The sequence below is a fragment of the Lipophrys pholis genome, assembly GCF_963383615.2.
Source record: "Lipophrys pholis genome assembly, chromosome: 6".
NCBI classification, from domain to species: Eukaryota; Metazoa; Chordata; class Actinopteri; order Blenniiformes; family Blenniidae; genus Lipophrys; species Lipophrys pholis.
Genome location: NC_137629.1, coordinates 30,113,839 through 30,138,451, shown reverse-complemented (window position 1 = coordinate 30,138,451; position 24,613 = coordinate 30,113,839). Strand labels below are relative to the sequence as shown.

Here is a 24,613-nt window from a genome sequence, read left to right as displayed (position 1 = left end):
CCCGAAGGCCAACATGAAAGAGTTTTGATGGGCTTCGAGATCCATAAGGTAAAAATCATGGAATGTGTTTCCGCTTCAACAGTAAGCAAAATGTTTGGTTTTGTGTAAAAAAAAAAAAAAAAAAAAAAAAAAAATGAAAAGAAGGAACTGATTCAGGTAAAGTAAAACATGATAAAAAGGGGTCTATTTTTTGGGGGTGGGGGGTGGGGGGGTCTTGTGTCTTGTGTCTTCAGCTCATGTTGTAAAACCTGCTGCCAGTTTATCCTCCTCTCCACCAATAACATGTCCATCTCCACCCATCTTTACACACTCCCAGGCAAATGTATTTGGACAAAGTGAGGAATTAAACACGGAGGGGACAAGCCTGCAGAGCAAACTTTGTATTTTTCTTTTACGGGGGAAACATGCTAACAAGTGCATAGGAACATTACTCAGGCCTTGTGATGGTCACAGAGAAGAGCAACTGGAGAGAAAACATTGAGAGAATAGGAATCGTTTCTCTTGGGTAAGCCTTGCTGGTAAAGACCATTAAGGAAAATGGTTTTGCTCCCCGAGCATAATGTATTGGTTTACCATTTCAGTTTGAGCCTGGACGCGCTTGTCCTTCCACACCACAAGGCCCATTAACCTGATGTGCAGGGGAGGGCTGTGGGCTATGATCTACAAGAAAAGAATGCCTGAAAGCTTTCACGTGTCCACGACATATTGTGCTGCAGACTACTTTTCTATTTTGTTACATCCACAAAAGATACAGCTTTTCACACTGTATTCAAAAAGTAAGCTTTGGACAACCAGCTAGACAAGAATCAGACCAAAAAAAAAAGAAAAAAGGAATAAAAAAAATTGTCACAATACACTGGAAAACCATTCCATATCAACAGACTCTTGTTTTCAGGGTGTATTTTTCCAGCAGCATAATGGAATTGCAAAAAGTGCAGCCTTGCAAACCCATGCAGAGAAGTCTTGGAGCAAAGCCACGTCTATTTGTTGGGGCAAGTTGACACCGGAGGCTTTGGATCAGTGGGATATTTGGCTTCTGATTTTTATTTTTTACAATTTTTTGGGGTTCAACTGATAACCAGACCAAGATCAAGAGAGGGTACTTCGCATAAACATTGGTTTGCTCTGGTCTCTGAAAGGGCAGCATGGCTGGTGCAGATGGTGAGGATACATTCATGAAAAACAGTGCGAATACAGACGTTGCTCGGCTCCGTAGCAATAACTTCTGAGATGGGGAAAATATTGATTTGAACCCCGATGTCATGGCCCAGTCGGCTTCCAGCGTCCCAACTCCTGCGGCTTTGAACTTTCATCCCCAGCTCATATCTTCCTACTATCTTCCCCAATAATACATGAGACATCCTGAGCAAAGCTGTCTCACTCCAGAGGCGCATTAATGAAATCTACATCTCTGTCTGAGAGGGTATGAAAAAATAATGGTGGAACTGAAATTATTACACTTCACAGTGCCCTAGGATTTAATACATTTTTAATCACGGTGAGCTTGGCTGGGTGGATTACCACTGTGATCTTAGATGCTCTCTTAATAAAAGCTTCTCATGCTGGGGCTGAGAAGACTTGCATTTTATTCTACTATTTGCATGAGACATGGCGAGAGGGAAAAACTGCAGGAAAATCTAGGTTAAGGTGTTGTCAGTTGTTCATCTGATTGGAAACAAGGGAGTTTGCCGATTGAAATGCAGCAGATGGAAGTCGGATATTCACCTGAATCTATGATGAAATAAACAAAATGTAAGTAGGAAGTTGCTCTGCACACCCAATACAACAACGATGAACAAATGATGGCAAGGTGGCTGCTCCACAGGTCACAGTCCTAATATGTTACACGGTTACACACTGAATCAGCGGGGGTTTGGAGATTGAAAAGGGGGAAGGGTGTGGTTTCTGTCTAAGCCAATTTAACAATGAGCTCAGACTAAGTGGCCCCGGCCAGCCTTGAGGAGATCCATCTGAGAAAGATTAACTCTTGGATTTAATGAGTGTAATGATCAAAGCCACGACCACCTGTGCTGTGGAAGGGGCAGACTAGAAAGGCAACTGTATCCAACATAATGTAGTAGAACGATCATGAATCTGAATAAATCATGGCTATAATGGCGTTATACATAGATGGAGCGTAAAGATACAGTATACGAAAATATGCTCATATAAGTCTTAAATGTACTGTATGCTTGTGTTCTGTTGAATAAATGCACAAAATAGACTGCTCTAGTACAAGCCTATATCACAGCACCCTGAGAAAAAGAAATAAAACTAGAACACAGAAATAAACATTAACAGTAATATATTCCAGTATGATGGAAAGGCATAGCATTTCGTCAGTGAAAGATATCGGTCAAAGGGTAAAACCAGCCGTATGCTCAATATTAAAACAGCCAGAGCACTAGTGGAAGGCTGATCATGGTGGCTTTGAAACGGATTCTTTTTTCTTTCTTTCTTTCTTTCTTTTTTTTTCTGCCCTAATTTAACTGATCCTCCTTGCTAACATCGTCTCACGTGGGATTTCTGTTTGCAATAATTTAAAATGCATAATGAGTATCAGTGTATCAAGACTTCAAACGAGAGGTAATGTGTTTCTTCCTAACCTTTCATTCGCTTCGTTCCTGGCAGCATTGTGGAGAAGGTTATTATTTGGCACTTCATTAAAAGGCGAGCCGGCCCGTCGGTAGAGCGGACCGCCACTGCCAGTTAACAGTCGTGTAGAGCAGCTGCACAGGGCAGCAATGTGGTGAGAAAGCTGTGGGATTGGGAATAGGATTGGGATTTGGGGGTCAAAGGACTCATCCAAGGTGGGACATGTAACAGTAACCTTGAGCATGTCAGTAAACCCCTCCCTCCCTCCCTTTACAAGGCGGTAATGAGTTCAGAAACACCCAAATAGCTTTGGATTAAAGAATAAAGGAATTATTCTGTTACTTGAATCGATTGTTTTGACCGTATGCGCTCGCTTTTGAGCCCATCTAAACGTAGCGTGTCAACCTGCTGTCGTTCTGAGGTACAAAGCACCATTAACAATGAAAATTAAGTCATGAGTATGATGTCATTCAGATGTGACGCCTTTGCTTCTCCATTTTGAACACAAGACCTTTTATTCCTTTTCTGCAGCAGAATCCAGAGTATCGTAAGTGATTCCGAATGTGACTTCCTGTCAACTGGTACAACTGACACTGCCCCTCTGCACGATGAGCACCCTCACCCTCTGGAAAAGTTAAGTAGCTACACAGCAATGAAAATCAGCGGCTGCGGTAACCTTGGATCTGAGACGTGGAAATACCACGTCACGGAGAAGGGACATTTAAGACTCAGATTGTTTTGACCGGGCTCCCTCTTCACCACATGTCATGCAAAGTGTGTGAGACACTTAGGGAGGTCGTTATGATTGGGCTCTATTAAGCAACTAATAGAAGAAAAAAAAAATACTTGGGAGAAGACAGAGATAGATAAGTAGTAGTGAAGGAGTGAGAGTAAGAGAGACAGAGAAATAGAGTCTGATAGCTCGGGCTCAATACCCCCCACCCCCCACCCCACCCCACCCACTTTTCCCTGCCCCCAATTCCTCCTCGAGCTGAGGGTGAGCGGCTTGTCCTGATTTTTTTTTGTGGACGGAGTTGCTTGAAGAACCAGCAGGTGCTATGGACATCACTCTTCAGGCTGGGCAAGCGTAGGCCCTTCATTGCAAGGCCCCCCAAGGCAAAGGAAGAGCATAGAAATCAGAACCTGGGGGAGGGCGCTCAAAACAGTGCCTGCAAAAGAGAAGAAGAACACAGAGAGCAGCATCAGAGGCGTTGTTTGATTTTCTCACCATGCAGTCATGCAGAAAAGACGGGCACAGTCAGTATTTTCATTTCTTATTCTCCCAACATTGTGATTTGATCATGAAATGTCACAGGGAACAATGTCAGAGGCTCCTCAGTTATCTTTCTCAATCACATTTCACGTTTCAGTTCATGACATTTTTCTTATAAAAATTAAAGCTTACTCATCAGGACTTAAACACATGAAACAGATATATAGGAATAGAATTGGTGCTGTCCTATGGACAAGACTATTCAATATTCAGTGAAAGCTTTTGTGTTTGTTGGCTGAATTAGATTAAAAATATACAGGCCCACCAATTCAGATCTTCATTAAAGAAAGAACGTTTGGTTGAGCACCAAGTCAAGTATTAAGGAAAAGGTAAATCCACTTTTGCATGTTTATGTTGACAAAGTACAATTTTGAACTAAACATTGATTCATGAATGTAGGGATGTTCCTGGCAACTACATTCTCTATCAACTAAACAGAAAGTTTTATTAACCCTGTTGGAGTTGGATTTATTTGGAAAGAAATATTTAATTTAAGAAATAAATGTGCTTATGTGAGGTCACAGGATGGTAGCCACTTAGGCTTCCTTTTTCGTTTCTGTTTTTTAAATTGCACAAGTGAGCATCTCTGTTGGATTCATTTGTGAAAATAATCAAAGATCATCATCCAAAATTAGAGGCAAGAAATCGACAGGCTTTGCATCTGGAACATCCCCGTGTAGAATTTACCCAACAGGCTTCAGAACGTGCCTTCTCTTTTTTTTTTTTACTTCATCTCTGACAACCTTGTTTTACTTTGACTTTCTTCCTCTCTGCTGCTTATTGCATCATTTTGAGCAGCGCTGTTGTCCACATGGCCGTGCATATAATCTGCTTCCTGCCTCCCCAGCCTGCGCTGCTTGGAGATGGTCATTGCACACATACACTCCGCCGCTAGGCACAGACGCACCACCACCATGCCTTTATCTTCTTTTTCCACCAGACATCAATCACCTTCACTTGCAAAACATTCAAAGAACTTCATCAACAGTGAAAATCTCCGTCTTTCGGCTCTTTTCCCACCATTGACGAGTGGCTGCATGGACGTTTTAACAGTTTAAAATGAATAAAACACTAACCGACCTGATATTTCTAGTGTCAGCTCGTGAGGCAGTGCCCGTTTTTTCATTGTGTCGCACACGTTTCTAATTCAGACGTTGCACTCAAAGCACACATGGCGGTGATTTTATCGACTCTGGACTCTTAGAAGTATATCCAGGTTGGCTTGTTCTCATGAAACTCTGCCTGAACTTCACATTGTCTCACATTGCCTCGCTCCTACGCCAGACAAGTGACACAATCTGTCATGGTGTCGCGGAGTGCAATGTTGGAAAAAAGGTGTTTCTTCCAATGGTGCATTAAAGTCTCGTAATGTTGTTATTCTGCCAAAGTAAAATGCAGACGTCTCAAAATTTCAGCGCTTCTACAAAAGCTTTCTCTTTGCTACACCTCATGTTATCTTCCGGTGGAGTCGCTCAAAGAAAAGGCTCTCCCAGACATGTTCCTACCAGATTTCATGGTCTTTGATTGGAAATTGCTGCAGGGAGCAAGAAAAACAACTGTATATCTCACTGCACAACACAGACCCCAACATTACGTTACGCTCGGGGGAACTGGATCGCTTCTTGACAATGAGGAAATCTTTCATCTTCCCAGGTCGTTTATCTCCTCCTGTCCTGTGATAACATCTGAAGATCCAGACAACAAGGTTCATTCACTGATAAGAGCCTCCTCTTATTTCAAGAATACATTTTTCTGTGGTCATGTAATACCACCAGAACAGACGTACGGTATATCTAAGCCTCATCCTTGTGCATTGTCGTTTGTTGCCGTCCTTTGTGTCCATGAGGTGATCTCAGTGCAGCAGCCTGCCTTGAAGTCGCACTACATCACGTAGTGAGCACCTACAGGAGACCTGCTCTGCATCGTCGTGATGGGAAAACTCTCTAAAAGAGTCATTCATGGGCTTTCTCTCACTCAGGGCCATGAGGGGCTTGCACAAATTGCCTCCGGCTTTAAATCTGTAATATCCTGTCGTCTTTTAGACTGTCACTGGCATGGCTTAGATCCAAGAGTTGTAATAGCATGGTTTGATGTGCGTCTACTCAGATGCTCAGAGAGGATGACCTGGGTCGCCGTCTTTCTTCTTGGACGTGCTCACATCTGGAATGTGTAATGAGGAGAAATCCTTTCTGCCTCAGGTGTCATAAGGAATAAAAGATGAGCTGCTTTTGACACTGAAATGAGGTGATGTTACTAAATAGCTGAGACGTTGAGGACGGACACTGTCAAAGCGATTATTATTCCCGATCTTTCTATAAACAGTGTAGTAATTAGGTTTTGGGCAATGATGACATGTCAGTCTGACTGTGTACGAGTCCCGGTCCTCAGCTGGACGCTTTCATTGAACTCTTGCTTTGATCAAACAAACTGCAACTCCAGCTGCTTCCAGAGGTGGTTTTCCCATTATCAGCACAAAGTGTGGAAGAAAGCAGGGCACATGAGGGAGAACATAGACATTCAGGCTGATGTGTCATGAGAGCTGATAGCGCACAGATTGGTTGTCAGTCGGTGTGTAAAGTAAAAGTGTGGAAAAAAACTCAACTACGGTCAGTACGACGGTTTCACTGATAGTGATGGGAAAAAAAAAAAAGAATTGCGGTCCATAAACAAAGTGTAGCATTGGCAGGAAGTTTCATAAAACAGCACAAGCTGCTCAGTCAGTTTGTGTGATTTCTGTTTCCTCATCTGACCCCTACTGCATGAGGTAAAGCCAGGACGGTCAATGCAAATTTCAATCATCTACCACTTGAGATCTTTTCTGTAGTATTAAGGGAGACAAAAAATATATATTCTCACCGCATAAAACTTATTCACTTGCATTTCGCAATCCTCGAACAATCTGTCCAAAAGTTTTTGTGGATAATTTACTGAGTGAAGGTTTGTTAGCACTATCAGTAAAACTCTGCTAATGGACAGCCAGATTCCCACTGCTGTCTAGTTGGGGTAAATTGGCATGTTATGTGGAGAGAAATCCTTGAATGAGGTGAACTCTGAACCTCGCCAGAATGAGGGGAGCCTGAGAGGGAAGTGAACAAAAAAAGGAAACCTTCAGCTGTTGTGGTTTAAGTGGTGTTTGCGGAGACAGCATTGTGACTCACTGAGCCGTTCAGTTTTACAGAGCTTCACAACTTCCTGAAGCTCCCCTTATTATGTGGCCAGCATTCTGGCACTGAGCATAAGCTCTGACCGCTAAACTCACAGAGAGGATTCTCACATTTTACTGGCAGACTGAGAGAAGTTGTAAGGCCTGCGTTGTCCGTTCAAGTGAAGACTGCCCTCCCTTCATCTCTTCGCTCATTGTTTTCACCTTTGTTGCGAGCGTCTGGAGACCAGTGTTAAACACCGAAATGACTTCACCCAGAAAAATACCATAATCATCCATAATTCGCCATACATTGTGGAAAGCCTCGGGCTGCTTTGGAGAATAGAGCTTCCAAACTCTCTGGCTTTGATCCCTTTTTCCCTAAAACTGATTAACCATGCCCTGACACTCTGTGGCTGCAGCTTCCTCTCACTACAGGTTTAATTTATGGTGGAACTCTGCAGATCAGTGCTGTATGGTCGGCACCTCCTGCAGGGATATTGTGTCTTGTCGAGTTTCTCTGTCTCTCACGGCATCTGGGAGAAACACGCGGTTGCCTTCATTTCACAGTGACGAGCTGACTTTAGCGGGATGGCCTTTGTATGCCCTTGGTGGTATGTAATTGGCTATTGTATATTTTTGTTTCTCATTTAGGCTTGATTTGTTTTTGTTGAAATGTAGAGATATTGTTTTGGTTCAAGACAAAAAAAGAAATCTGTGGAAAGTGATAAGTAAAATATTATCTCTGATTTTACTTGATGTCAAGTCAAATAAAACCCCTCACAAGAAAATCAGTGCAGCCAAGAAATCCAACCCTGCTCAGTATTATCTTTGGAATACGTGTGTTAATTGGGTAAATCACACAGAGAGTAAAGACTTATTCCAGCCGAATTGACTCAACAGGTTAGGTTTCTAAGAACAACTTCTCTTCCGTATGAGGAAAATAAATGACATAGATTTAAAGAAAGGCTCACTCCAAAATCTACAAAGGCGTGCAGTTGGTTTTCATGCCAAGAATAACTTCCTGGCATTAGAGGTTAATCTGGATGCAATGGTCATTATGTGCATTTCCACTGTTCCTTTAAGAGTTTCAGTTTGTCATCATCAAAAACATCCGAGCTGATTCTGCAGCACTTGCCATCATATTCCTCTGAGAAAGTCCCCTAAGATGTTGTCTTTCCTCTCTAGTCAGCAGATATGATTTAATTTATATCGGGAAGTACTCTAGCTTAGACTCTCCTGAGAATTGTGCAGCTCTGACTTGACAGAAAATTGGTCCAGTGGGCAAACATATTGTGCTGCAGGACACTTGGTTCTTACCTGCATGTTTCTTGTTACGTTTTCTAAACAAAACACGAACATCTTTTTTTTTTGCGTGAAACTCACCTTGCTCTAAAACGGCATGGGCCCCTTGTGGGAAAGGCGGGGCCGTGGGCGTCTTCTCTTCCAGCCGGCTGGTCTGTGGGTTTGACCGCCCCGTGGAGGGTTTTGCTGGACCATTTTTCTCACCGTAGCCGCCTCTTCCAGCTCTCTGCCATGCTCCGTGGAGGCCATCGGACCTGCAGGACACATGGCGGAGAAAAAGAACGTTCAGACACCTAAACTATTTCCTCTACCTTAGATGATGTTTCGCAACTGCATTTCACCCCTGGGTATCACATTTTGATAATGAGCCAACTCTATCAATGCTTAAAGGAAAACACGCAGCAAGGCCTGAATAGGGATTACATTGGTAATGGATGAGGAAACAAGAGACATGTATAGATAAGTGTGTGAGAGTGTGTGTGGGCCCCTCGTAGCCCACCCTGCAGTGTAGTTCATCAAGTCGATGCGGTCCAGTGCAAAACACAGCAGATAGAAGCAGCCTAGAAACTCAAACCCTGCTGTCTTATGTCTCCGTCACTCTCTCTGCGGATTACAAACACCACATCACACCAAACCTTGCGGAGGCGCATCCTGTCGCTGTGTTTGATCCAAGCCCAGCGATGAGTTTAATAGCAAAGTGTGTCTCTCAGAGAATGTGTGACTGTTTGAGGCGTCTGGTGTGTATGGGTTTACGTGTGTTTGAGAGTGATCCCAGATGTTTTCCGTCACCTCTCAATAAGTGTGGCCTGATCCTCCTAAGCCCCTCTTTTCCAAATGATTTGGTTCCCCTCCGTGCTTCTCAGTGACCTTTCAACCCAGTAGACCTCCTCTTAGAAATCCCCCAAAATTATGTGAGGAGTTTGCTTTCACCAATGCAATCGAATATTTTACGCAGGTGATCTTTCACATTATAGATTAGTCCAAAACGCAGTAATAGTCCTGTTACAGTGGGCCTAATAAAGTGGTAAAATATCACAGCAACTAATCATAATAGCTTATAATAGTCTTAATTAATAACGTGTAAAAGATCATTAAACCTTAAGGTTTAGTGGTTGATGTTCAAAGGATTCACAAAGTGTGGAAATGTCCTTCTAATCGATTTACATGAGCTCTGGGTCATAAACTGTATTCAAATAAACCAACTCATCTAGTGTCACTCGAGATGTCGTCTCTCCAAAATAACTTTTTAACTCAAAACCTTCATTTTACGATGCAGATTTCAACAGAATTTTCCTGACGTTAAATATACAAAGTGAATCTTTCAAAGTCCTCTTTTCTCATACGATGGGATCTTCAGTCATCGCCTCTGGAGAGTTTCAGAGCCAAACTAACACATTTTCTTCTTTGTGTGTCTCCAACCGCAAACCTGATTGACATTGTTCACGTGAGTTCATGACATTCCTGTCTCCCCTCGTCGCCACCGAAAGACGGGCACCATTTTTAGAATTCCCCAGGGAATGACCTTCCTTGGCTTTATGAGAGCCTGGGTGAGGACACAGCTTAAGATAAGTCAGCCAGTTGACTGCAGCCGCTTGTAAAAGCAGAAAGTATACTGAGGACAGCAGTTGAGCAGCTTAGAAAAGCCATGATGATGTGAACTTCACTTCTTCCTTAAGATTCTTTTCAACACTTACTGTATTTAGTGGTGGCAGAGTCATGATATTAAATGCTGTTATAAGAGGAAGGCACAGCTGCAGCCTTAAGGACGCTGCCTCAGTTAAACTTTGAAGAAAAACCCTCAAGTTTGGATAATAGCTGTGATCTCATAGAGCGAGACTTTTCTCAAGTGCTGAATTCAAATGAGCATTAAAGAAAAGGTGAAAAGTCTTTGCAGCCTCAATCAAATAACGACCTTCAGATGTGGCTTCACCAAGTTATTTTCAAGATAACGCTTCATTTGAGGAGGAAAAAGCGAAGGAATTCTAGCTGTCAGTTTGAAATAATGGTGAATTGCATGACTGAGCCAGACAGCTTGTTGAATGTTTTCAATGTATATCCCTGAAATGCCAGACATCTCAAGTTCCATTTCCACACTAATCTCCTTCCGCGAGCATATTACACAGTATATTTGTGGGCTAACACTGAGCGAATTCATTTGCAGCGAGGAAAACCTCGGTCGCATATTTCCGCATCTAAAGCCACAAAATCACATCTTTGCCCCCAGGAGCACTAATCTTCACATTATCCTTTTGTTATTGTTGCAGATACACAGTGAATGAGCAACATTCACACATTCTGCAGGCATTCAGCTCATTTCTGTTAAATCCAGGGGCTTGAGTAGATTTTGAGGCAAACACAAGTGCTAAAGGGAGGTCCTGTTTCTCCACTTTCACTACTGAAGACATCCGTGGCATTTACATGCAGGGCACAGAATTACAAACATGTAGCCTTAAAAATTTCATAACTTCCCTTTTAGTATTTTGCACTTTTGATCTGATATCGCTTCTTTAAATTGTCATTGTAATCAAGTATTTCAGTCATGAGGTTTGTCCTGTCATGATTATATTTGTGATTCTGTTTTTCTTTGTTGTTTTTGCAACACAGAAAAATCTGGTTATTCATAGCTTGCAATTATGAAATTGTTAATCTGATTTGACTGTAGGTCTTGTAAACCACTGGTTTATAGCAGACTTAGCGCTACTGAATGCCAACATTGTGTTGCAGATTTTTCTTATTGCTCGTAATGAAAGAAGGGTGCAACGGAAACAAATTAACCTTGTCCTCCACTTTGGCCTGTGTCGTTGGGAGGGCGTCGTGCATGGAAGCAGTGGATGAAAATATTTAACGGAGGCTGGTGAAATAGGATTAATATAATGTACAGAGTTGCAGTAGAAAAGGAAACTCCTTTATGACTACCCCCTCCTTGTAAGCAATATAAAGAACAGCACCAGTTACTTTCTTTCTTGCTTTATCACTCTGATATGGGCTGGTCTCATCGCTGCTCTCATGGTTTTTATAGTTTCTTTTTCTTTAAGGTCGGCTGACTAAGATAGTGCATCTGCAGGGAGTTAGCAGGTAATAACACAAACCACAGCACCTCTCGAATATATGCAATCGCTAAAACTGGCAACTTCAAAAACATGACGATGGCCAGAATAATCAAGTCCATGCAAGCAGGTTGATTGAGAGGTGCTACACAGTGAATCCGGTAATTGGAAAAGCAGAGCACATGGACTTGTTGAAGACATGCAAGGCTTTGCACTGAGTTGCATGTACTGCATGGAAATGAAAGATCGTAGGAGACGTCTAAATCATTCCACCTTTCCACCACTTCAAACACTCCTGACTGCTCCATGAAATGAGAGACACTGTCGGTGTGAAAAGTTACAATAAATCTTGTGTCAGTGTTGGAAGTTTTAAAAGACACAGTCACAGGGCACCATTTGTCCATCAGTGAGTTGTTGGGTTAAAGGAGTCTGACACATAATATGTCTTACAGTGATACCTGCAGTAAATAAGGACTCCAGCTCATGTTTTGAGTGACAGGCAAGTTTAACAAGTGTGCGAATACATACGGAAAGTCACACTCGGCGACTATTCGCAACGTACACGCACTGTGGTGCGAGATGGTAAAGTAATTGAACCTCGGTGCGCACATACAACTCCTCTGACAGTCCCTTTCTGGGTGGCTCAGCCTGTCATAACCCGGGTCCATAATGAGACAATTTAGATGTCTCCCGCCATGGCAAGCTGTCAGCCACTGCTCAGCGTCAGGGTTTGAAGGGAGAACATCTCGTGAGTCTCCTGACAAATCGCAACCTATCCAATCTGGCTACTGGATGGAAAAGTGTAATGAAAGCTGCTAAAAATAAGCCAGGCCCAGTGATAACAGTGGCAGTATAGATTTGCTCTTTCAGGCTGTGGGGAAAGCATCTCAGCGTGACAGACACAACGCAGTATGTGCCTCAACCCATCTGTGGTGGAATACCTACAGATTGAACGTGGCAGCATCTGTTGCTCCTGGATAAGATGTTATGATTGTTTCCATGGCAGGTCCATCATTGGTTAATGCATATTCCATCTCCATAAACAAAGATATCGCACACATCTTATTGCATTGAAATTGGATCCAGTTGTTGGGGCGTCTTATTTGATCTTTTCCCATGAGAAATTCTTACGTTCACGTTCGGCCGGTAAAACAACAAAATGGTAAGATAATGTACGTCTCCCAGTTATAAGTGTCTTATCTCTGCTTTTGCTGACCTTGGAGCCCCGGCTTTGCCCTCTTTACACCAAATCTCAACATGTCCTCCCTCACATGGTAATTCCCTAATTAAAGTTTCATAAAAGGGGAATTTCAGGAATGTCTTGGTATTAGTGCTGCTTGCGTCTCTGCTGCCTCCTTTGAAGGGAGAGGAGTAGGTGTGTGCACAGGAGGAGAGGCAGAACGGATCAGGCAGAGAGAGGAGTGGTTGACGGTGTCACAAACTGACCAGACTCATGATGAACAACTGCCGGTGCTGTTCCCTTTTTCTCCCCGTCCTAGTTTCACCACCTTCTGCAGTGATATCCGTTATGTTGTCTTTCTCAAATAGCCAGCACTCTGTCTTATCACGGTCCGCCCAGAAGTGGAACACAGACAGTTTATCCCTGTCGAATCTGCAGCAGTCGATCACTGGAGCCTGGAGAGGTATACATCTTGCTGCACCAGAGGAGTGGCTCTGTTCAATTTTGATGCCAATTTAATCAGCAAGTGGGAGTGAACTGTACATCACAATGCATATTTGGTACGGGAACACAGCATGGCAAATGGGCACGAGCTGCCTATTAATAGTTGTAAAGCTGATTTGTTTGTACCGACTGCCAAATTGACCACATAACAAATGTCCGCACTTATGAATGCAGCCACGGCATAATGGTGTTTCTGCTACTAGGACATAAGCAATGATACTAAATCAGCCTGTGAGTCTCAGTACTGCAACAAGTACACACATGGCCGCCATCATTACAAACTGTTGCTGCACAATGTGAACACGCGGAGTGAAGAATGGTCACCCGAATTGAATCCTAGCGGTGTTTAATTTTCTTTGTCACCGCTAATTGATTTGCTGTCGCCTTGAATCTTATCTGTTTGTTTACTCGTATTGCTCATCACTCACAGTCACACTGATTATGAATCAATTGTGTACACGCTCCCAGATGCATTTTTACGGTTGACTGAGCTTTTCAGGTGTATTCTTCTCTGTCTGTGTTTTTTTTATTTTTTTTATCTCTCCCTACATCACCTATCTGACACCTCTGCATCATGCCTGCAGCAGTTTTTTGCAGACGTGAAGTGTAAACAAATTGCTGGGAGAATGGGTTTGTAGTGATTACTGGTAATAAGGTATGTGTTACCTGAACTTTAAGTCAAGTTGTTTCAATGTCAAACGTCACATAATCGACCAAAGCAAGACAGAAACAACCTGTATTAACAATGGTTAACAATTACATTTACTGTGCCACTTTGGCCAGCCAGTAACAATCAAATGTATTAGCACCACTTTAAGTTGGAACTGACTCCGGTACTCTGTGACCCTGAAGATGATAAAGCTTTATAGAAGATCGACTGCAGAGATTTTTATGGAATTGATGAGATACCCTAGAGAACCCACAGCCTTTCGAGCAGAAGTTATTTTTCCTTATAAGTGGTGAAACATTTTATTATTATGAAAGATTAGCATTCTTATATCAAGATTTTCAGATATGATTTATTATGAAATGTTTTGAAAATTCAAGAGTGCTGCATGGATGTTTTTGTTTTGTTTGTTTAGCACTTAAGAAAACCACTATGTAATAATGACTGAAAACAATGTTATGAACATTACTTTCTGCGACAGTTTAAAAACCAATGAAAACATCCAATCTCTCTTTGTTTTAGGATCCAGGTTAATACTGACATCAAAAGTACATCACATCAGCATATTGCCCCTTCTAATGTAATAAATTCAATGACAACCCCCCCCCCCGTATGAACTTTCCATGTAAAATTATCGGCATTGCCATCAGCCTGAGATGTAGTTTACATTATGTGCAAATTAGCCATTGTTACATTGCTGACTTTGCTTTAGGTGGGAAAATAAATATGGTAAATATTATACATGCTGAATATCAGCATGTTAGCATTGTCATTACAAGCGTGCTGACATTAGCGCTTTGCTCAAAGCTTCGCTGTGTCAATGTGCAGCCTCGCTGAGCCGTTCGAGGGGACCCTTGTTTCTAGTTTCCATCGGTGCTGAGGGTCTTTCAGTTTAAAACGTTGATTGCATTTAAATTGGAAATGGAAAAAATCTTTTTGTGCGCTCGTCACAAACACATGCGATATGAAAATGGCCCTAACCCCTAAGTCTTATTCATCCCTATTCATGACAGTATTGGCTCGAAATACATTATGATGCCTGGGATAATTTGTGCCAAATATGCAGGTGGTTGTATCATTTATGTGCATGTATAATCCTTAAGGGTTATCGGAACAATATTTGTGTCAGCGAGAGAGAGGAAGGATAAATACCCTGGTGTGTGTAGCCATGGTTATAACCATGACGTTGGAGCAGCAGGCCGTCTGTCTCCATTGCGTGCCTCCCTCCTTCATTCACTAAAAGGAGAGGAGTAGCTTTAGCTAATGAATCCCTCTCTAGCATGCCATTACCACAGACATCCTAACGCACACAGCCAGACAGAGACACGTTATGGGCAGAGATGCTCCCACTGCATAAGCACATTAGAGGATCAGGGTTATTAAGCCACGGAGGAAATGTGTTAATTGTGCCAGATACAAGCCAAACATTCTTTTAACCTAGAATAAGCCTCAGTGTTGCGACAGCTTCATACAGTGGATTTGTTCGCAGCCTGACAGCTTCCCCACGCGCTCATCCTGCACATATGGATTGGTGCCTAATTCAGGAGGCTGTCCCTTGTTCATCTTTCACAATCCAGTGTTTGAAGTCGGAAATGCTGCCTGTTACATGCTTACCAGTAAGTCTGGGCCTTGGCAGAAACTGGTACCAATTGCTTGCCGACTTTCAGGCCACGTTACCATGGCAGCCACCATGAAAGGCGCTTAGTTTGGAGCAAAAAGAATGACATTGTCAGCTGGAATCAACCTGGTTCTCGGTTTACAAATTTCACTGCACCGGCTCTGAATGGTCGACCCCTCCGACTGCGTCTGTGATGTTTTTAACCACCTCTGTGGGCTACCACACTTGGCCTCAGAGTGCTCCCCCCAGAGGGGGGGATTGTTTTGGTCATGAGCCCTTTCTTTTACTTCTGTCGGGGACTATTTGATATGCAGCATTGTTGTGCCATGATAATGCGAGGCTTGTGGCTGAGCTGAAGGCCAGCTTTGTCCGTACAAACTTCTGCAAGGAAACTAGAGTGCATGAAAAGTTGTTGCCATTACTTCAGCTTTTAAACTTAACCCGTAGTCCACCTTGCTCTGAAAGTTACCCCCAACTCTCAGGGAAAAGATTCAGAACTAATTGAAAACAAACTGCGCGGCCCTCTGGCTTGTAGCTCTCTGCAGATGTCCCTTTGAGTCAATCAGCCGCCTGTGAAGTGTGCGGCTATATATGCTCCTGAATTGGAGAGTGTATGAAATGATGAGGTGTAAGACGCCGTACTCTGCTATGATCAGAGCGCTGTCAGTTCAAAGGGCCGGCGGCAGCATTGAGCCAGTTAATGAAGCCACTGACTCCCCACGACTGCATGTTGGTTTTCTTCTCCATCGTACTCCGGTTGAGGAGTTGAGTGTGTGGCTACAAGGTTACTGCAGGTTAGGACCTGCCGAACATAGGCAGTCTAAGCGGCAATCATAAAACCCCTCCGAGGGGGGATCTCGTTTCGCAACTTTCCACTCGTTTTGCCGTTGCAGCCAAGTGCAGGAGCGAGGGAGACGCCGCCCTTACTGTTTCCGTTTACTGCAGCGGGGTAAACCTTTACGCATGGCAGGGTACCGTCAGTAGGTATGGATACCAACCGTTGCCCCAATCTCCAGAGATTGCACGTCAAGGGCAAAGGGATCCTCCAACCTTCCGTTTCCATGGGCACGCTAATCAGATGTGAAACACAGCCCCTCCCTCTCCTGTGCCATCACTCCCCCATGCTGTGAACCTTTTCCCATTTGAGATGTGGGAAAAAAAGAGTGAAACAGAAAGAGGGAGAGCAGCAATACTGCGCAGGGTTCACTGCAGCTTTTAAAGCCCGGGGAGACCATCCCCTCTCCCAATAGCATATACAGTATTATTAAAGGAAAATCGCATTAGCATTGCATCAGACTGTGATGCCGCTCAAGCAAAAGGGAGAACACAAAACAATAGCTCAGGAATGGGAGTTTGAACTGGATAGACTACCTTATAGATTTAATGCAGATATTTAGATGTGAGTTTTTTTTAGGTTTTTTTTAATACAAAAGATGTACATAAGCTGAAATGAAATTGACTTTTTAAAAGTGCTTTTGTCACATTTTTGTGCATTTCTGCTGAACACATTTCTCGTGATATAAGTTTTATTATTGTGTACTGAGCATAGACTGGACCTCTCGGGCAAAGGCACTGCAATGAAACCGAAGAAGCAATCTCGTCACACATATTTAGTGGAAAAATAAAAATCGTAAAGACTTTTACTGACAGGTTCAGCTCCACGGGGCTGCCGGTGAGCTAAAGTTCAATCTTTATTGGCCCTCTGTGTCCACAAGGTTTTCGTCCGAATAAACTGTTTGCCTGATGGGGATGCATGTTTATGAATTCCATATATTGCTTGGCCCTTCCATTTTTACAAACATCTTCTCATGTTCAGGGTCTCCAAGTGCCTGATGTCTTGTCGTCTACACTATTAGTCAGGGGCAGATCAATTGTTTGACCGGGATTGGAAGCGTGCGTGTATGCGTGGACTCGCTTTCCGGTAAAAATAATATTTTTGATGAAAGACAGATCTATTGTGATGAATAATGCAAGACTTCATAAATGAATTATACCCATGTTGTCAAGGCAAAGGATCCCGTTGTGCGGAAGACCAAGTGTATTGTTCCTATTTCCATTTTTAAGCTTTTGATTTAAGGTGAGAACATAAGCTACATGACAGTCTAGAATCTCATGAGACGCAACACAACATCTTATAATTCTCTCAGCGTAAAGGAAACGTGCACATTGTGTTGCCTGAGGCTTTGAGTTTAGGCAGATCCCAGTGGGGGCGTCACTAAATGAACTGAAAATCTTCTTAAGTCCCACTACACTTCCATTGCCCCAATCCACACTGCGCCATCTTCACAGCACTGTAATCCCTTGTCTGACTCACAAAAGCCTCACAACAGACAGCTTTGCTGCACTTTTAGCCATATATGAACACAAATCCGCAATGACGCCTATAGACGGTTGGCATCGACGGCGAGACTATTCTCAACCATCTTTTTTTGATTTTTCTAAGTAGTTTTACTTTTACGGTAAAATGACCATTTTCCTCTGCAGAGAACTTCTCTGAATCGATATATAGAGGTCACATTTTCTTATTCTGGGTTCCCACAAATTGAGCATGAAAGTAATTAAAGTGCCTACATTCCCTAAAACCGCAGTATTTATTCTGTGGTCTGGCAGCCTGTTAATAAAAATGTCCACCTAGATCTTGATCAGGAAACTGATTTGCTGCTACAACCACTATAAATGTAACACTTAATGTTCAAAAAGAGAGTCGTAAATCACCTTAATATTGGAAACAGGCACAAAACAGAGCAGTTTTAATATATATATATATATATATATCTGGCACTAATTAAGTTGTAAGGAGTGCCCCAGGCCTGAGGATAGGGTCTGTTGATCACATGAGGTCTGGTTAACATAGGACCCTTCCTCTTTCTCCCTCGGCAGGCTCTCCACCTCTTGCCCAAAAATAAAGGGCCGTGCCCTCAAAACTCCAATTGTTGCAGTAAAAAGGAAATGCCTCTTACATAGCTGAACAGACATTTTCTTTACAGATATTATTCCCCCAATGGAAATCTTACAGGTAGACCAAATCACCAGCTGTGAACTTTTAAATGAAGCTGTGACATTTTTTTTCCTCCATGAAAATGTCACTCAAACAACATTTCAGCTCCCAGATAGCCTCTTCCTGTCCAACCCTTTTATTCTTCTGTCCCCTTGGACTGTCTTTTACTACCTATTACTATTTTTTTTTCCTCCTTCCCTTCACTGGATTTGCTCTCAAGGGAAGATCTAAGTGAGTAGATTTATTCATTCAAAGAGTTCTGAATTAAATTACAGCAGCTCAGCAGTCACATATGCCAAAGTCTTCAACATCTGAGCTCTCCGGCGAGTATTCACCCAAAGGTTAGCCTTATATCCCTACCAAATGAGTTATGATTTTTCACTAAATCTCTTCCTCAACTCCCACTCCAGAGCAATTATTTGCGAGTGCCGTTCACCCGGCTCATGTTGGGTGATATCATACAGATGTGAAGTGCTTTATCACAGAAAGCCTCTTTTCATTGAACCCTCCAGCCGCACTGAGTTGTTTATCACAAAACCTGGCAGGGTTTGGCAATTTTCATAGTTTCATCAAGTGATCTGAAAAATTACTCTTGAATGAATAAACTTCTTTGGAAATCATGATTTCAGCACTTCATCACACAAATGTCAAAAAGAAAAAAAAAACGCCTTTATTTCTATCAGTTTAGAGTTTGGCAACTTTAACCACAAAAATGTGAAGCTACAGGTTTCAAAGACGAGGAAAGTTTCTGCAAGATGTTCACACGCCTATTGAAGTAGGATAATTCCTGATACAAAAACCATCATATAAGTCATTTTAAAGTTAACCAAATCTTGGGGACACTGGAGTGCTGCCTGATGTATGTGAATGTGTGTTAAAAAAGAGTGAGTAGTTCTTAAAATAGTTCCCAAAATATTAAGAATCAAACATTTTTATCTATGATTTTATCAAGGACACTTTTTTGGTACAATTACTAACTTTGACTGCTGTAAAACCTCTCAGAAGTAGAGAGCAAATAACACAATCGCTGAACTTTGAGTGAACGCCACTAGTGAAAGCCATGTGTGATGCGCCCAAAGTGTAAATAGTCTGAGGAAAATCTGTGACTGTGAACCAAAATCCCCTCTCATGCCCCTTAAAATATAATGTGGGGATCACAAAAACATTGGATGAAGTTACTATTTCAGCCATTTGAGAATGCAGAAGAGACAAACAAACAAGAGGAAAACAAATCCCTCTTAACTCAGGTAACAAACCGAATCTGCATGTTTGTGTCTCAACGCCGCAAACGATGCTGCAGGTCATTAGCTCTGCTTCCTCGTAATGCTGGATCGAGATTATATCCAGGTGTGTGTGTGTGTGTGTGTGTGTGTGTGTGTGTGTGTGTGTGTGTGTGTGTGTGTGTGTGTGTGTGTGTGTGTGTGTGTGTGTGTGTGTGTGTGTGTGTGTGTGTGTGTGTGTGTGTGTGCGTGCTAGAGAGAGAAAGATATAAGTCAGACTGGTTCAACAAGCTCCTGCACCTTCAAAAGAGAGGAAAAAAAAAAGACGCTGTGATTCTCCGTAATCCTGTAATAACCTTTCCACTGCTCCCCCTTTGACACAACGTGTTTGCCCACTGTTATTATGTTATCCCTGGACATCTGGAAAGGTTTTAGGTGCTTTTCTTTTCCCCACCGCCACCATAATCACGTCCACGGGCACAAACACTTTCTCTACATTAGAAAACTGGGCGTTATGATTTAAAGCTTCCTGGTTACGGTTGGTTTACACCTATGGCTGTTGTTTAACACGACAGTCAGACTAAACTAGACTGCTTTTGTGCTTCCATGCACTTTAATGAGTGGTTGTGTGTACTGTGGCTCTCAATTCTTTTTGAGTTGGACTTTGACCCGTGACACTGGGTTGATCATCTGAGCGCGGCTGGCAAGTACAGTACGAATGCATGCTGGTGCCTTTGGAGCAGCCAGCCCCAACAATACATCAAAGTTTAATATAGAATAATAGTGCTGCTGACAGCTCTCATAAAATTGCCCCCTTCCGAAAGCAGACGATTTCTCTGCCAGATAATGACTCTGATCTGCCCATTCACACTCGGCACAGCCTCACCTGTTCCACCTGGGCTGCACAGCAACTGCACCTGTGTATGTGTGTGTGTGTGTGTGTGTGTGTGTGTGTGTGTGTGTGTGTGTGTGTGTGTGTGTGTGTGTGTGTGTGTGTGTGTGTGTGTGTGTGTGTGTGTGTGTGTGTGTGTGTGTGTGTGTGTGTGTGTGTGTGTGTGTGTGTGTGTGTGTGTGTGTGTGTGTGTGTCTGTATGCATTTGTCTGAGCCAGCTGCTATTGTTTTTATCCTGCATGTCCCTAGGTGAGCATTGGCAGCATGTTTCCACGTTGGAAAAAAAATAATTATAATTAAGCTTTGATATCTTGTAAGAGGCCGTGACAGACGCAAGAATGTTTTGCAAGTAAGGACTGTTTATATCCCAGCCTTACCAGTTACACAGAGGGAGGAAGAGCGATCGGCCTCGGAATGAATTATGGATACCACATGTCTAAAGCTGAAGCCCACTCTTGAGCCAGAGTGCTTTTCAAGGATGGGTAATTGAAGTGTGCTGCTAAAGGATGCTAATATTACATAGAGAAGGCCACAGCAGCTCTTTTACTGTGCTGAATGAATTTTGCGACTAGATTTAGGTTGTTGGGGTGAATTGCCTGTTGCACAAGGAGTTCGTCGTTATATGCATCGAGGTGGTGAATTCAATGAAGGCTCACACTTCCCCACCCTATACGGGGTCCTGTATCCCTGGGTGTTGCTCACACGCTTTGGGTATCTCTCTATTGCATCTCTTCTTACTCAGACACACATGTACACACAACACGCACACGCACAATGCCTGAGAGAAAGCCCACTGAACTAGAAAAGCGTTTGTCTCAAGATGAAAGGCTTCACACCCACTGCCTACATGCAGAGCCTCTTCCGACACCTTCCCGCGACAGCGCATACTGTAGCAGAGGCTTGTGCTACGCAGACACTCTCCAGCTAGCATCCCTCCCCACACCCATCAACGCCGCAACCACGCTTGCATCCCTTCCTCTCTTTCACTCCATTTCTCTCGCTTCCCCTCTTGTCAATGGAGCTCTGATACTACAGTAGCAGCCAGGGAACACAGAGGCGCATAACCGGGCATGACTTGAGCGTTGAGAAGGATAAGCTCCCTTGAAAGCCCGAGGCGCAGCAGCCCTTGTTTTTACCCGTCGCCGGTGTAGCACGGTGGGCTCTCAGGCGTGGAACATGCTTAGCCACACGCAGGGCGTGAAAAACGACACTGACCATGATGCTAGATAATTGCTTCCCATTTACTCATGTGCTGAGAGAGAGCCTCAGACAAAAATAGCATGTCGCTGTAACGAATGTGCTGGGAAGCATGGGAACTGTGAGTGCTCTGGCCGTGGATCGATACACAGAGTGGACACCATAAAGTCTACACAGCATCTTACAACCACAATCTGTTCAGCACCTAGCAACATTCAGCCTATAGAGCATCTAATACTGTGTGATGAAAGGGCCTGCTTCTTTCAGTGTGTGTTGTATTTTGTCTTTTTTTTTTTTAAATGCTATATCATGTAACATAAGATCCAAATCCATGCTATACAGCATCGTATGAAATATAAACACAACCTGTCTGTGCTTTCTAAGCAGCTGTAGTTGGTGGGTAGGTGACAATCTCAAGGATAGTCTAGACATTTACACAGGCCTAACTGTTGTTTTTTCACACTACAATGTTACCTGCATCAAATCTGCAGATTCCCCATCGGTCTCCAAACTACCCCTTAGCCACAATTCTCCCAGCCTGTTTTCTCTCCCATGAGCAACCGCAGCCCTGTACATTTGTCCTAAGTCAGTGTTTTTTTATTTTAATCCAAATCATAGACATTTCAGGTCCGCGGTGGATTAGATATGTAGTCCATCTGTGGCTCCAGAGACGCAGCAGCACTTGCCTGGATTTTACCTTGACAAGGCATCAAGCCCCTCCAGAGACGATCCATCCACCTGGGATCTGTGCTCCCCTCATCAACGCGTACAACAATTACAGCCCTCATTATCATCACCACAGGAGGCACGTGCACATATATAGGTGCCGTGTTTGCCATGCTGCACAATCACAGTCATGTAGTAGTCATATAGCACCCGGGTCAGGTGGGAAACATCAAGCCATAAATTAATCAGGTCCATTACACCTCACAGAACGTGTTCCATGCATATCTTACATTTCATAACAGTCACACATACATTCAGCATTATCCATCATTCAGGAATAGCTCTCCATGTAAATGTCCATCAATAAAAAAATCTCCTCATAATCTATCTCTTTCAAGAGTTACAAGCTTACATCAAGGTGAGGCAGGGAGGAAAAATGATCAATCTGAGCTCGACCCTATATTCAAGTTCACCATAATGCAAAGGCAGTACAATAGCAGACAGTATAACCACTGCAGTGCAGTACTATATACAACCAGGTGCTGATATTCCTGCCTTTTAGAGCCCACACAAGCCTAACCATGCTGGGTAACTGATCAACTACAGCAGCCTGCACAAGCACAAGGCAAACAGAGAGAAATAGAAAGCAAAGGAGACGACCGGCGACGAGGCTGGCCGCTCCTGTACTCACCAGCACTGGCAGAACACAGCAGAGACACCAAGAGCACAATCACCAGCGTCAGGATCTTCACATTCATTTCTGCACTCCCCTCTGGCTCTCCGCTAGTCACTCGCTGATATACTGTAGTGGTGTGTGTGTGTGTGTGTGTGGATGGGAGAGAGAGAGAGTGAGAGAGAGAGAAGGGGGGAGTAGGGGGGAGCAGTTGAGCGAGCAAGAAAGAGAGAGAGAGAGCGAGAGAGAGAGAGGGAGACTGCTCCTGTGTGTGTTATAAGTGAGTGTGTCAATTTGTGAGTGTGTGTGTGGTGGCTCCCTGACTGTGCCTGTGTATTTGTCTAAATGCGTATTTGTATATCAGTGTGTGACAGCGCCACTCCAAGACTGAAGGCACGTCTTTATCTGAGCTCTCCCACAGAGGTGTGTGTGTGTATGTGTGTGTGTGTGTGTGTGTGTTTGTGCGCGTGTGTATGCGTGTGTCTTCTTTTCTTCTGTCAGAGAAACGACAGCTCGAGAGCCAAGTTCAGTGGAGCTGTGAATGTGCTGCAAGTCAGCCTGCAGGTCTGCCTGTCAGCGTGCCTCAGAGAACGTGTGTGTGTCTGTGTGTGTGTGTGTGTGTGTGAGAGTCCAGTTTGCCCGGGATAAGAGAACCAGTTGGTCATGTGGCTTATGTATCATTGACTCTCTGGGTCACGGAAAAGCCACCCACCATCTCCACCCCTTTTCCACAAACATACAAGGGCACAGAGCTAAGGAACAAGTCAAAAGGAGTGAGGGCAGGAGGGGGAAATGGGGGGAGGTGAGGTGGGGGTGGGGGGGTTGGGTGCAGGGGGGAATGCAGGTTTATGATAATACCCAAACAGATGCTCTTGTTGAAAAGTCTTTGAATTGCAAACAGGGCTGCTTGCCAGGAATCCAGGAATCAAAATACCAGCTTATGGGGGGAAGCAGATGAAAGAAGGGAAGGTGTGAGATGAGGTTCATGCCTTCCTGCTTTTGTATCTACACCGGCTGAACAGACGTTTTCTTCCTCACACCATTCTCTACCTTTCGGCGGCGCTGGCCGCTCCGTCTCGCTAAAAGACATAGCTTAAATCATTCGCACCGTTTGAAGTTAGTGTCCGTGACACTGGGAGTAACTGCAGGAAAAAACTTATCAGACGCTGCCCGATTCCATCACTCCTGCTATTTGTTTCTCTGCCCCTGAAGTCATTTGTTTTATTTTGTTACACAGATTATATTCTTTCCATGAACAAAAGCTGCATGTAAACCAACACCCCGCATGGCTATAAAACAAGTCAAGTTAAGCTTTTTTTTCATTTGTTTATCAGACAATAAACAGGAAAGGTTGCATTTCTTGCTGTGAATTGTGAGAACTTGCATGTAACCACTAGCAGTACAAGAACTTTTCTTATCTCGTTCAGCCATAGAGCCACATCAAGGCGACAAGTTTCTACATCTCCACTTGAGAATGAAATTGTTTTGGAAGGACCATAAATTTTGTATGTTTTCCGTGATGCATGCAGAGAAGAAACAGCAACACTGAAGTCCACCCAATTACGACATTTTATACTCCACCCTTGGAGTTAGAGCAGCGGCACTCAGCAGGCTCAATGAAAGTGGAGAAAACTTT

General features: G+C 43.4%; 1 protein-coding gene across 1 annotated transcript; it reads right to left on the bottom strand.

Annotated features, from left to right (window-relative positions):
* Positions 1 to 1,062: 1,062 nt before the first annotated feature.
* Positions 1,063 to 23,075, bottom strand: apln (apelin). The gene is made up of 3 exons (XM_080465240.1): positions 22,996 to 23,075; positions 8,397 to 8,569; positions 1,063 to 3,764 (listed from the first exon to the last, which is right to left on the bottom strand). The coding sequence occupies exons 1-2, from the start codon at positions 23,060 to 23,062 to the stop codon at positions 8,403 to 8,405; spliced, it is 234 nt and encodes a 77-aa protein (XP_080321366.1). The 5' UTR covers positions 23,063 to 23,075; the 3' UTR covers positions 1,063 to 3,764; positions 8,397 to 8,402.
* Between the last annotated feature and the right edge of the window lie 1,538 nt (positions 23,076 to 24,613).

Bases quoted from the DNA above. Each gene is read 5' to 3' on its own strand.
- apln (XM_080465240.1), bottom strand. From the start codon at position 23,062: ATGAATGTGAAGATCCTGACGCTGGTGATTGTGCTCTTGGTGTCTCTG. The intron at 8,570-22,995 runs GTGAGTACAGGA...TGTGTCCTGCAG, and splicing joins GCTGTGTTCTGCCAGTGCTG to GTCCGATGGCCTCCACGGAG.